Source organism: Ovis aries, chromosome 19 (assembly GCF_016772045.2).
Source record: "Ovis aries strain OAR_USU_Benz2616 breed Rambouillet chromosome 19, ARS-UI_Ramb_v3.0, whole genome shotgun sequence".
In the NCBI taxonomy this organism is placed as follows: domain Eukaryota; kingdom Metazoa; phylum Chordata; class Mammalia; order Artiodactyla; family Bovidae; genus Ovis; species Ovis aries.
In genome coordinates, this window is record NC_056072.1 from 53,471,575 (window position 1) to 53,484,218 (window position 12,644).

General features: G+C 43.6%; 1 protein-coding gene across 3 annotated transcripts in view; it reads left to right on the top strand.

The window, feature by feature from the left end:
* Positions 1–12,644, top strand: part of LZTFL1 (leucine zipper transcription factor like 1) — an 84,936-nt gene that overhangs the window by 69,322 nt on the left and 2,970 nt on the right. For all 3 annotated transcript variants that reach the window (XR_001022818.3, XM_042236380.2, XM_004018517.6), the window contains 8 exons: positions 1,045–1,169; positions 3,189–3,383; positions 6,802–6,862; positions 7,900–7,971; positions 9,022–9,087; positions 9,175–9,252; positions 11,231–11,407; positions 12,153–12,256. Coding sequence is in view for 2 of the 3 variants with exons in the window: in XM_004018517.6 (XP_004018566.1) it covers positions 1,045–1,169; positions 3,189–3,383; positions 6,802–6,862; positions 7,900–7,971; positions 9,022–9,087; positions 9,175–9,252; positions 11,231–11,407; positions 12,153–12,256 (878 nt within the window). In the remaining variant the exon portion in view is untranslated. The remainder of the gene's footprint in view (positions 1–1,044; positions 1,170–3,188; positions 3,384–6,801; positions 6,863–7,899; positions 7,972–9,021; positions 9,088–9,174; positions 9,253–11,230; positions 11,408–12,152; positions 12,257–12,644) is intronic.

Sequence of the window (12,644 nt, forward strand, 5' to 3'; positions counted from 1 at the left end):
ATGGTGAGGGGCTGAGAGGGTGAAGGAGATTGTGCCCCGTGACCTTGGTGGTGTCCTCCACAGTGCTGGAGGCAAAGCCTGAAGAAGAGGATTGCAGAGGATACCGTTGTCTCCCGTAAGAATGCTGTGACACATCAAATTACTCTTCAGGAGAATCCAGCTGAATTAGTCCCCTGCATTAGATGTTCAATTTCATAATTTCCTTCTGTAATTTTCAGTGTAGCTTTAACATGAAAAAAAAATCAATCTCTAGCTTACAGTTGTCAAGCTCTCATCTGGTTTAAAATCAAGAGCAGTTGATGGCTGCTTCAAAACCAAATATTCTGTTTAAGGCTGTGTGAGATGGAATAAGGTTAAGGTGCTCTAATAGAGGTGTTTTTTGTTTTTGTTTTTTTATAAAATGTACCTTAAAGAATACAGAAGTTTATTTCTCTCACACTTAACAGCCTTCTCACTGCTCATCTCATGTATGTGGCTCTGTGCTGCTCCATGAGGTTATTCGGGGTACAGTTCCCTTTCATCTTGCTCCCCCAGCCCTGAGGCCATTGTGCTGTCTGCATGGTTCAGCAGAGTCTCACCTCCAGGTTTCAGAGACACAGGGTGTGGCAGACATGTACCCTGTGTATTAAGGCTTTAGAAATAGCTTTCATTCCTCTGTTCCCATCCGTTGCTGAGAAGTAGTCACGTGATCATGCCTGACTTCAAGAGTGCTGGAGTGTTTTCTAGTTGGGCAGCCAATGCGGGAGATGTGGGTTTGATCCCTGGGTCAGGAATATCCTCGGAGAAGGAAATGGCAACCCACTCCAGTATCCTTGCCTGGGAAATCCCACGGACAGAGGACCTTGATGGGCTACAGTCCAGGGATCACAAAAGAGTCGGACGTGACTTAATGACTAAACAACAGCAAGCCATGTGTCTGGAAAGATGGAAAGAACAGCATTTAGTAGACATCCAGCAGTCTGCACCACAGGACAGTCTGTACATTTTCATTGTTGGTTCTTTTATTATGTTTTCAAGACTTAACAAATTACTTCTCTCTTTCAGGCAGAGTTGGGTCTAAATGAGCACCATCAAAATGAAGTTATTAATTATATGCGTTTTGCTCGCTCAAAAAGAGGCTTGAGACTCAAAACTGTGGATTCCTGCTTCCAAGACCTCAAGGAGAGCAGGTATCAGAGAATTCTGAGGAGACCCGGTGGGAAGTGACCGTCATCCTTTCTGGTGGCCAGTGGGGGGCAGCTGTAGTAGAGGCCATACAAACCACTGCTAGGATACGATCGATTATCCATTGTGAGCGGCTACACATAACCTTACGGATATGTAAAATTCAAGAAATCAGATTGTGGTGGGAGCAATCTGTTATTAAACATCCACATAGGATAGTTAAGGGATTGCAGAGATTCAGAAGGGCAGTCAGAAAATTGTTAAGTGCTAGTGGGTTAATAATTGGCTTGCTGTAGTAGAGATTCCAGAACTTTAATTACTTGAGTTATGAATTAAAAGAGTAGAACCATAAGACATGACATTTAGCAAGAAAATACCTATACCGTTTTATATTGAAACAGACGAGGAGAAAACAGCAGGAAACCATGAAAAGATTGCTGACTAGTACGAAAATTGCTAGCCGACTTGCAGCAAGAGGTGATAATTCGCTTGTTTGGACCAATACTGGGAGATAATAAAAGTCCGTAGAAAATTTAGTGATAGAGGCTAATGGGAAGCAGCCAAAAGGACTGAATAATAGAGAGACCTCAGGCTGCTGGGGGATCAGATTTTGGCACACCTGGATGTGGTGACCTAAAGAAAAAGGGTCTCTAGGTGACCTGCGACTCTGGCAAGCTCTAATGTCACTCAGCGGCAGAGACCATCAGCTATAGACTTATCTGTTCAGTTTATTAATCTAGTCTGATAATCTGGCTTCCTGACTCACAGCAGCTGTACGCCACAGTCTTGGTTGGTGAGGCTGTGAGATAGCCAAAGAAGGTGCTGCTTTATTTACTTTACGCATTGGAGTTTGGAGTACCTTAATTGCTGTTCATAGTAATGAACTTGGGTTGCTCAAAAAGCAACATATTTTTAAGCAGATTTAGTTTGTTCTCTTAAAGAATACAGGAAGATTGTTGATGTTTTTAATAGGGACTTAAACTTCTGCGTTTTTAAGAGTTGTTAAATTCTGCTTGGTAAACAAAACATTAAAGCTTGCTAGAGCAAATAATATTACCTTGAGTATAGCTGTGAGAGAAGTTTGGTGGGGCTCCCTGCGTTGTGTCCTTCTGGACACATGTCCTTCTTCCTTTTGGAGTAAGGGAGAGGATGACTAGCATCAGGGCTGTAGCTCTCCATCCACTGGGTGTCTGAAGGATAAAGGACCTTGGGGGTGGGGCAGGGAGTGGAGAGGACTGTTCCTGTAAGCCTCTCACTGACAGTAGGAGGCCTACATGGATGCTTTCTCAAGGGTTCAGTTGTTGGGCGTGTTTCCGAGATTACTGGAAGTGACTGTGGGGTTGAGTCACACCCCAGTGGGACGCTGGGCGCGTCACCTCCACCTCCTGAGCCTGTGTTGCATCTGCGAAGTGAGGGGATTGAAGCAAATGCCTTTGGAGTTCCCTTCCAACCCAGACATTCTCTGTGAAAGAGTGAGGTTTTAATACTTTTGATGATGTTCATTTTTATGGAGCTTTAATTAAGTTCCAGGGTTTTTCTTTCAGGTCTCAAGATGCTAAGAAAAGCAATACATAATTAGCACTAATTTTCTTATAGGTGTTTACTAACTTGTGAATAGCCTGTAAGGTCTTTGAAATGCTAGACAACTAATACAAAGAAAGGGAGGAATTAACACCTCTCACGTGACTTATGAAATAATTAAATGTGATAAAGCTAATTTTCACTGGAAAGCTGAAGAAAAATTAGGTAGTTCGGGGCTTGTTTCTGAGCATATAACTTGTATGAAAGGATGTGCACATTTGAGGAGCGAGCCACAGTTTAATCATTTAACCAGACATCAAAAACTAATTGAATCTAAATTATTTTCAAACTGTTTTACGAATAAAGAAGATAGTTCCCAGAGAGACTTTCGCTGTAACCTTTTCATCCCTCCGATGACACGCTGGGGGCTTCTCAGTTTTGTTTTTCGTTGTAAATGGTTTCTGTTGTTTACGCAGAGGTTTAGGGTCGTGGTTGTTTTTCAGGCTTGTGGAGGAGACCTTCACCGTCGATGAGGTCTCTGAGGTGCTGAATGGGCTGCAGGCTGTGGTCCACAGCGAGGTGGAGTCTGAGCTCATCAACACGGCCTACACCAACGTGCTGCTTCTGCGGCAGCTTTTCTCACAAGCCGAGAAGTGGTACCTCAAGCTGCAGACAGACATCTCTGAACTTGAAAACAGGTAATAATATCTGTTTCCACAGTTGTGACCATAGAGGCCCAAGCATGAAGTTGAAAGCGCATGCCTGTCTCTGCTGCTGTTTTTCTTGAGCATAGTGTGTGAGAAAATTTGGGTAGCCTGACAGCAACGCATCCAGCTAATGAGTCATCTCTTAGGTGCCACTCAGAGTCCTCTTCAGAGTGCCCTGCGTCCACTGTGATAAAGGCCTCGAGGTCTGTGAGACTGCTCTGAAGGTGATTAGCAATTATTCCTCACAGCAGCTCTGGTTAGCCTGATCAACATTGTACTAAGTTTTTAGAGATAGGTCAGCTAAGAAGTAGCGGTTATGAAACAGATTTGAAAAATTAATTCAACTACCATCAAATCACACTTAGTAGTATGGGAAGTGTACTTTTATTAATTGCATTAAAATTATATACCACTCTTTAAAATAGGGAAAGTTTTCTTAGAAAGTTTTGTAATCTGAACAACATGAAAAAGCTCCCTTATTTTTTAAAAACATGGTAAAATCAGTGACATTGATACTCATTCTGTGAAAAGTCATGCCAGACACCTGGAAAGACTGACCTGGAGCCCGGGGGCCGTTTGCTAACCACAGAGGCAGCACGGCTCACAGTCCGTGCTGAGCGTCACTGACTGTGGCCTCGGGTAGGGGAGGAAACCGTCCAGCTTCACCAACTGTCAGTGGGTAATTGATGAGAAAACTTTGAGAAATTGACGTTAAGAAGCTTAAAAGAATAGTTAACTACCATTCACTGTAAAAGCTTTTGTATAGTAAGCATCCATGTACTTTTGCAAATAAGAGGAAATGTTCAGGTGGAAACCATCCGTCTTCCTTGAGAATTTACCATACTCAGTAGATGTGAACTAATTCCATTTTTCCCAGGCTATTCTATTAAAACCAGTTTTTCTTGAATCTCTACCAGATAACAATGTATGTTATATTAGAGCAGTTTCCCTTTCAGTTCAGTTGCTCATTCGTGTCCGACTCTTTGCGAACCCGTGAACCGCAGCACACCAGGCCTCCCTGTCCATCACCAACTCCCAGAGTCTACTCAAACTCATCTCCATTGAGTCGGTGATGCCATCCAACCATCTCATCCTCTGTCGTCCCCTTCTCCTCCTGCCTTCAGTCTTTTCCAACATCAGGGTCTTTTCAAATGAGTCAGTTCTTCCCATCAGGTGGCCACAGTATTGGAGTTTCAGCTTCAACATCAATCCTTACAATGAACACTCAGGACTGATCTTGTTTAGGATGGACTGGTAGGATCTCCTTCCTGTCCAAGGTACTCTCAAGAGTCTTCTCCAACACCACAGTTCAAAAGCATCAATTCAAAAAAAAAAAAAAGCATCAATTCCTCAGTGCTCAGCTTTCTTTATAGTCCAACTCTCACATCCATACATGACTACTGGAAAAATAGCTTTGACGAGATGGACCTTTGTTGGCAAAGTAATGTCTCTGCTTTTTAATATGCTGTCTAGGTTGGTCATAACTTTCTTTCCAAGGAGCAAGAGTCTTTTAATTTCATGGCTACAGTCACCATCTGCAGTGATTTGGGAGCCCAAAAAAATAAACTCAGCCACTGTTTCCACTGTTTCTCCATCTATTTGCCATGAAGTGATGGGACCAGATGCCTTGATATTAGATTTTTTGAATGTTGAATTTTAAGCCAACTTTTTCACTCTCCTCTTTCACTTTCATCAAGAGGCTCTTTAGTTCTTCTTCGCTTTCTGCCATAAGGGTGGTGTCATCTGCATATCTGAGGTTATTGATATTTCTCCTGGCAATCTTGATTTTAGCTTGTGCTTCCTCCGGCCCAGCTTTCCTCATGATGGTCTCTGCATTTAAGTTAAATAGCAGGGTGACAATATACAGCCTTGACGTGTTCCTTTTCATATTTGGAAGCAGTCTGTTGTTCCATGTCCAGTTCTAACTGTTGCTTCCTGACCTGCATAGATTTCTCAAGAGGCAGGTCAGGTGGTCTGGTATTCCCATCTCTTTCAGAATTTTCCACAGTTTGTTGTGATCCACACAGTCAAAGGCTTTGGCACAGTCAATAAAGCAGAAATAGGTGTTTTTCTGAAACTCTGTTGCTTTTTCGATGATCCAGTTGATGTTGGCAGTTTGATCTCTGTTTCCTCTGCCTTGTCTAAAACCAGCTTGAACGTCTGGAATTTCCTAGTTCACGTATTGCTGAAGCCTGGCTTGGAGAATTTTGAGCATTACTTTACTAGCATGTGAGATGAATGCAGTTGTGTCGCAGTTTGAGCATTCTTTGGCATTGCCTTTCTTTGGCATTGCCTTTCTTTGGGATTGGAATGAAAACTGACCTTTTCCAGTCCTGTGGCCACTGCTGATTTTTCTAAATTTGCTAGCATATTGAGTGCAGCACTTTCACAGCATCATCTTTTAGGATTTGAAATAGCTCAACTGGAATTCTGTCACCTCCACTAGCTTTGTTCATAGTGATGCTTTCTAAGGTCCACTTGACTTCACATTCCAGGATGTCTGGCTCTAGGTGAGTGATCACACCATTGTGGTTATCCAGGCTGGGAAGATCATTTTTGTATAGTTCTTCTGTGTATTCTTGACACCTCTTAAAATCTTCTGCTTCTGTTAGGTCCCTACCATTTCTGTCCTTTATCGAGCCCTTCTTTGCATGAAAATTTCCCTTGATATCTCTAATTTTCTTGAAGAGATCTCTAGTCTTTCCCATTCTATTGCTTTCCTCTATTTCTTTGCACTGATCACTGAGGAGGGCTTTGTTGTCTCTACTTGCTATTCTTTGGAACTTGCATTCAAATGGAAATATCTTTCCTTTTCTCCTTTGCTTTTCACTTCTCTTATTTTCACAGCTATTTGTAAGGCCTCCTCAGATAGCCATTTGGCTTTTTTTGCATTTCTTTTTCTTGGGGATGGTCTTGATCCCTGTCTCCTGTACAGTGTCATGAACCTCCATCCATAGCTCATCAGGCACTCTGGCTATCAGATCTAGTCCCTTAAATCTATTTTTCACTTCTACTGTATAATCTTAAGGGATTTGATTTAGGTCGTACCTGAATGGTCTAGTGGTTTTCCCTACTTTCTTCAATTTCCCTTTAGTACTTCAAAAATACAGTGTTAACTACAAACTTCAGACATGTTGTATTACCATTGTAGTTTAGTTCTGGCAATTATATTGTACACTCAGCAAGTACAAGATACCAGGTGCTATGGGGATTCAGAGTTGAGTGCATGGAACTTAGTTCTTCTGCCGTTAGTAACTAGTACCATATTTGATGTGACGAAGTTTTGTTCATCTTGCCCTGTTGTCTCTGGCATGTAATAGGTTGATACCAGTGCTTTTATTTGTCTTGTGCATATGATACAAATCTGTTTTAAACAATTATTTTTTCATATTTTCTTTTTATCTTCAAGAGAATTATTAGAGCAAGTTGCAGAATTTGAAAAAGCGGAATTTACATCTTCAAGTAAAAAGGTAATTTTGGGTCCATATCTTAATAGCCACTGTTTAGCATCCTCAAATTGCTTCGAACATTCAGAGGCTGAAGGGAGAACTCTCAAGGAAAAGCATTCAGCTCAAGACCAGAATTCAAAAGTTGCCTTGTGGATTTTTAGGCAAAAGAAAAGCTTTGGACGTTACTGTGAAGAGCTTGCTTCTGTCTGCTGCCTCACACACAAGCATGTGCACGCTCACAACGCCCCTTTGGCCCACCTGCCTCTCACTTGTGCAGGCTTCGTTGCAGCATCCTGGCACTGCCGCGCCGCAGCCGGGTGACCTTGAGCGGCTGACCTTGAGACGGCTGAGCCTCGTTCTCCTCGTCTCTCGAGTGGAGACAGCACTAGTCATTACCTACTTCTCTCTTTAATCAGTCTTATTATCTACGGTGACCCTTCCATGGTGTGCGCGTACCGTGAATGCTCTGGCGTTACGTAGTAAAGCCCTGCCAAGATGAACCCATGAATGTACACACACATATGAGTTTTCTGATTGTTCCTTTGGAACTTATTTCTAGCTAAGAAATTTCTGGTTCAGGGGCATGAATTCTTTTGTTTTAATACATATTATAGAATGTATGTATCAAGTTGTGTCAAGTTAGTCATTTGCAATGTAGTTTACCTAAATCCTCATCATTCTTGCAATTTTGGGTGGTTTGTGCAGAAATCTCGCTTCTAGCTCCCACAGTATTAAAACCTCAGTTCCTAGGTACTAGGATCTTTATCTGCTCTGGCTTTGACTACCGTCCCTCCCACCTTTCTCTTCCACCTGTTTGTTTTGTTTGTTTGTTTAAGATACAAGGAGGATGGGCTTCATTTTTATCTAACTTTCGTTGGGCACTGTGGGCCAGGCTCTGTCCTAAGCACCGGTGCGTGGTAGAAAAGCAAACCAGTAAAGGTCTAGCTGACATCCCGTTGGTAGGTTTGCACAGTGTCTGCCACTTAGAAGGGACAAGGGTTCAGTGCTTACACGCGCTTTATTTGGTGGTGATTTCAGTTCGGTTTGTTTCGTTTCAGTCCATCATAGACAGCATGAAGCCAAAACTTGCTCCACTTCACGAAGGTGGCGCGGCAGAACTGCTGAACAAGGTAATGTCGCCGTCACTGTGAGGAGCGGCAGCTCTCAGGGTGTGTGCTGGCCGCCTGCGCAGCTCCAGCTGGAGACGGGGTGGAAGGCCCAGCTTCTGTCCACTGAGGGTGATTAGTCCGTCAAAGTAGTTGTCCTTAATGGTACTTAGTAAGAGGTTTATAAAAAATGATTACCAACATACAGCTATTTTTCTTGACTCTTGTGTTTTCAACGTTATGCTAGATGTTGTTACATAAAAAGAAAAGTAATACCTGGCCTTTTGCCCTCAAGACCTTACAGTCTCGTTGGGAAGGGATAACTAACATTCTAGAAACAGAGACAGGAAACTGCTAACCTTTGTACCACAGGGTGGCAGAGAAGACACAGTGCCATGTGGATGAGAGTCGAGGAGGACTGGCTGTTGGGTACGGGGGTGCCCAAGCTGGGCTGAAAGGCGAAGGCGCAGTGAATTGTCAGAAGAGAAGGGGCACGAGCAGCAGGGGAGCAGAGTGGGCAGCAGCCCGAGGCAGGGCGGAGGCTGGCGTGCCTGGGAGCAGAGCACAGGCTCCGCTGGGCGGTGGTGTGTGCGCCAGAGCGTGCCGAGACCGCACTGGCAGGCAGTGCTCGTGGCGGAGCTGCTGACGAGCCAGGGCCGTGGGTCTCCGCTCATAGGGACCGTTGGGGGCTGGACACAGGGTATGGAATGGTGGTGGCTGTGCTTTGAGGATAAGTGCAGGTGCCACGCTGTGTAGGCCAAGAATAGACCAAGAGTTTCAGGATCTGCTAGGTGAGAGATGGCAGAGGAGGGGACTTTGGGAAAAGGCTGAGAACAGAGGGCTGAAAAAGTCTGAGAGACTGTGAAAGAAGGAACTAGAAGTCTTAGAGCCAGAGGTGACTAACAGATGTTGAGGCTGGTGGGCTGGGTGAAGCTGGGATGTTACCAGTAGCCAGGGCTTGCAGACTCTGGAGTTTCTATGTAATTTAAAAATTAAAAGTATGAGTGAAACAAGTAATTTCAAGGATGAAAAGTACTTTGGCTAACATAGTAAAACTTGAATCTACTCACAAAGGAAATTATAAGACTTCAAGAAGAGAATGAGAAATTGAAGTCAAGACTGAAGACCATTGAATCCCAGGTAACTGAGAAATACTTAAAACAAAATTATTGAAAGCATTCCTTACAGATTGAATATTGAATGTTTTCTGTTTACTTTTGATTTTAGGCAACAGATGCATTGGATGAGAAGTCAAAGCTGGAGAGAGCACTGCAAGATTTACAGCTTGAGCACGGGAATCAAAAGGTGAAATCCGTCTTAGCTTTTTCACATTTTCCAGATAGAATCAAGTTAGAAACTTATATGAAGTCTTAGTTACTATCATGCCCCACCACCAGCCACTCCCTGAGAAAGAGGCCGCCACCGCTGCCCCGCATCGAGACAGACTTGTCCAGGAAAGGCTGCGTGAGCGCCTGCTCAGGGCAGAGGGGGACATGCATGGCTCACGTGCTCCACGTGTCCCAGAGCACATGGGCATCTCATATTTGCTTAATTTTTTTTTTAAGTTCTTTTCCCTTTGACTTTCCCATTCCAGTTCCAGTAGGAAAGAGAGAAGAATGGAAAGGTTCTTAGTTAATTGGATTTATTGTTGTGGTTTAGCACTAAGTCCTGTCCGAGGCTTTGCAATCCCATGGGCTGTAGCCCGCCAGGCTCCTCTGTCCATGGGCTTTCCCAGGCAAGTATACAGAGTGGGCTGCCATCTCCTCTTCCAGGGGATCTTCCCGACCCAGGGGTCAAACCCCAGGCCTCCTGCTTTGACAGGTGGGTTCTTTACCACTGCGCCACCAGGGATTTGAATTTGGGTTTTATTATACAGAACTTATTTTTACTTAAATTTCCCTTTGGGAGTATGATAAAATGAAATGAATTTATTAGTTGCGCATCTTCAGATCCATCTGTATCTAGCAGAGCTTGGGTGAAACAGTGAAATTCAGTGTTAAAATTCTCTAGGTTTGTCTGAACGGAGTGCCCGAGTCCCGCGCCACCCTGGAAGTCATCGTGGGCACAGTTCTGCCTCGTGTGGCCTTTGCACCGAGATGAGATGCTGTAGTAGGACCCCGTCAGCAGGGCTGTTTGACTGAATCTTCATTGCAGCACTGACTTGCCTAGTGGGTTTAGTGCCATTGTAAATGTCTACCAAATAATCCCCGAACTTGCTTCATTAGACGTTGGCTACCGTTTTTCTGTGGAAACTTTCGAACATGTATAAGAATAGAAGAATAGTGTAATGTAAGCCAGGCACTCGCCACTCAGCTTTCCCGCTCAGTCGCCACGGCGTGGCCAGCCTATTTGATGCTAACCTCTAGTTTCTTCTCTTCTCCCCCGTGTTTTTTTGAAACGAATTTCAGGCATTACATTATTTCATCTATAGATTCTTTTTTAAAATAAAAGGATACTTCTTACATGGCTAAAATGAAAGGAAATATATATGATTTTCAATCATTATATACCAAGGACCATAAATTTATAAAACAGCTGAATACTCTGTAAAACAGTTGCATTTTTGGATGCTAAATTTGTTTTATAAGCCATTGAAGACTTTGCTCCAATTTTACTGTTTTAAGATTTGGCAAAAGCAAAATGCGTACAGAGATACAGTGAAGTAAAATCATTTCAAGACCGGATTTCAAAATAAGGCATTTTTGTTTTGTTGATAGTAGTGTTCCATCTTCGTAGTTAGCAATGAGAGACCATTTTCTTGTCTTATTAATATTACTCTTCTTTACATTATAAATGGTATCTGGTAGAAAACATGATCCAAGTAGAGAGAAGATCCAACTGCTTATGTTACACAGACAAAGTGTACGAATATGTGTATCTCAAATTAAGGTAAAAAATTTAGTCTTATAAATGTAGCAAGCCATATACTCAATAAGCATTAATTAGGCTCTTATAATATTGTGAAACATGTCACCCCAGCTCTGGGAAACACAGCCTTGTCAAATTTAGGATCTCACCTCTCTCATTCTCCCTTTGGAGTCCCAAGAGCTCATAAATCATATTTGACACACTTGGAAATCCGTGACCGCTGAGTGGCCATGCTTTTGTGCAGTGACCAGGCACTGGGTGCCGAGTGACCCTCCGGGACTGCAGCGGCGGGGGAGGCTGGCGTGCACGCGCAGCACACAGCCTCCCCTCTTTCCATCCCTGAGGTGTTGAGCCTAAAGCCGTTGCTGTTTAGGGTGTCAGCGTGAACTTATGTGGATGTATGTATTTTTCACAGGATTTTATAAAGGCCCAGGACTTGAGTGACTTGGAAAACACAGTTGCTGCTTTGAAGAGTGAGTTTCAGAAGACACTTAATGACCAGACAGAAAACCAGAAATCCCTGGAAGAGAATCTAGCGACGGCCAAGCACGACCTCCTGAGGGTCCAGGAGCAGCTGAGCATGGCTGAGAAGGTCAGCTTTGTCTGTCCACATGGGCCTGAGCGATGAATGCACTGTGACTGAGGGAAATGCAGATAGCTGCAGATTTACTTTATTTTTTCTCAAGGTGTTAGGCACTTTGTGTTCTAAAAGACTGACCCCTTTTGGTAGAAAGATTGCTCTTTGACACCAGAATGCCTGAGGTGATAGAAAGCCTGTGCTCCTCCTGGTGCGTGCGCACAGCCAGCACCCAGCACCCCCGCGTTGCTCTTGACTATCCTGCTCACAGTCGGCAGAGGCTTGGCGGGTGTTTTCCTGAAGGGGTCTGTCCCTGTTTCTTAATTTACAAGCAGTATGCCGAGAACTGTTCTTTTCACTTTAGGGATTAGACTCTTACGAATATACTAAACTGTAATTAAATTTAAAATCCTCTTCCTAAGAAACTGGCACTACTTTGGGATTTAGAAAGAAGAGCATGTCTATTTTACCTGAAAATGAATTAACTGTTTCAAATAGATTTCCTATCTCTGTGGCATAGTATGTTTGAGTTATTTGTTAATATTGTACTTGGGAAATGTTACCATTTTATTGGCTTCTCACTTGAAAGAATCTATTTTTAAAGTTTCAATAGTCTTAATTTTATATAAATACATTAAAAATAAATTAGAAAATAAGCAGAATATTAGTAAATTAGGGCAAAACTGTATATTTTCATCAAATGTGTTCTTTCTTTCCTTAACTATTTCTTATTAGTGGACTGAAATTTTTCCCTGTGTAGGAATTAGAAAAGAAATTCCAACAAACAGCAGCGTTTCGAAACATGAAGGAGATTCTTACCAAGAAGAATGACCAAATCAAAGACCTGAGGAAAAGACTGGCAAAGTAAGCTGTGCTGATCCTGCCGCTTGGGTTGTCCCCCTGCCGGGTTGGCGTCTGTCCTCCATTAAGTCTGATCTCGTGTCCGGAGAGGCCAGACCCGTGGGGAGTTGCTTTGTCATCCAGTCCAGCGGCCTTGTGTGGGGAGGGCAAAGGGGCTCCTGCCAGGCCTCACTCGCCACACCCCCTCGGGTTTCTTTTCAGGTTCAGCTGGACCCTTGGGGTCACTCAGGGCCACACTGGGCTGCCTTCGCCCCGCATTCTCTCAGCAGGATGCTGGACAGGGCAGCGCCAGGCGTTGCTGCTCAGCGGTGTCCTTGCTGCAGTCCAGGGCCTGCTCACACTGTGCTCCCACGTGACACTTTTGTGGTTTAATTGCTCAGTTGTGTCTGAC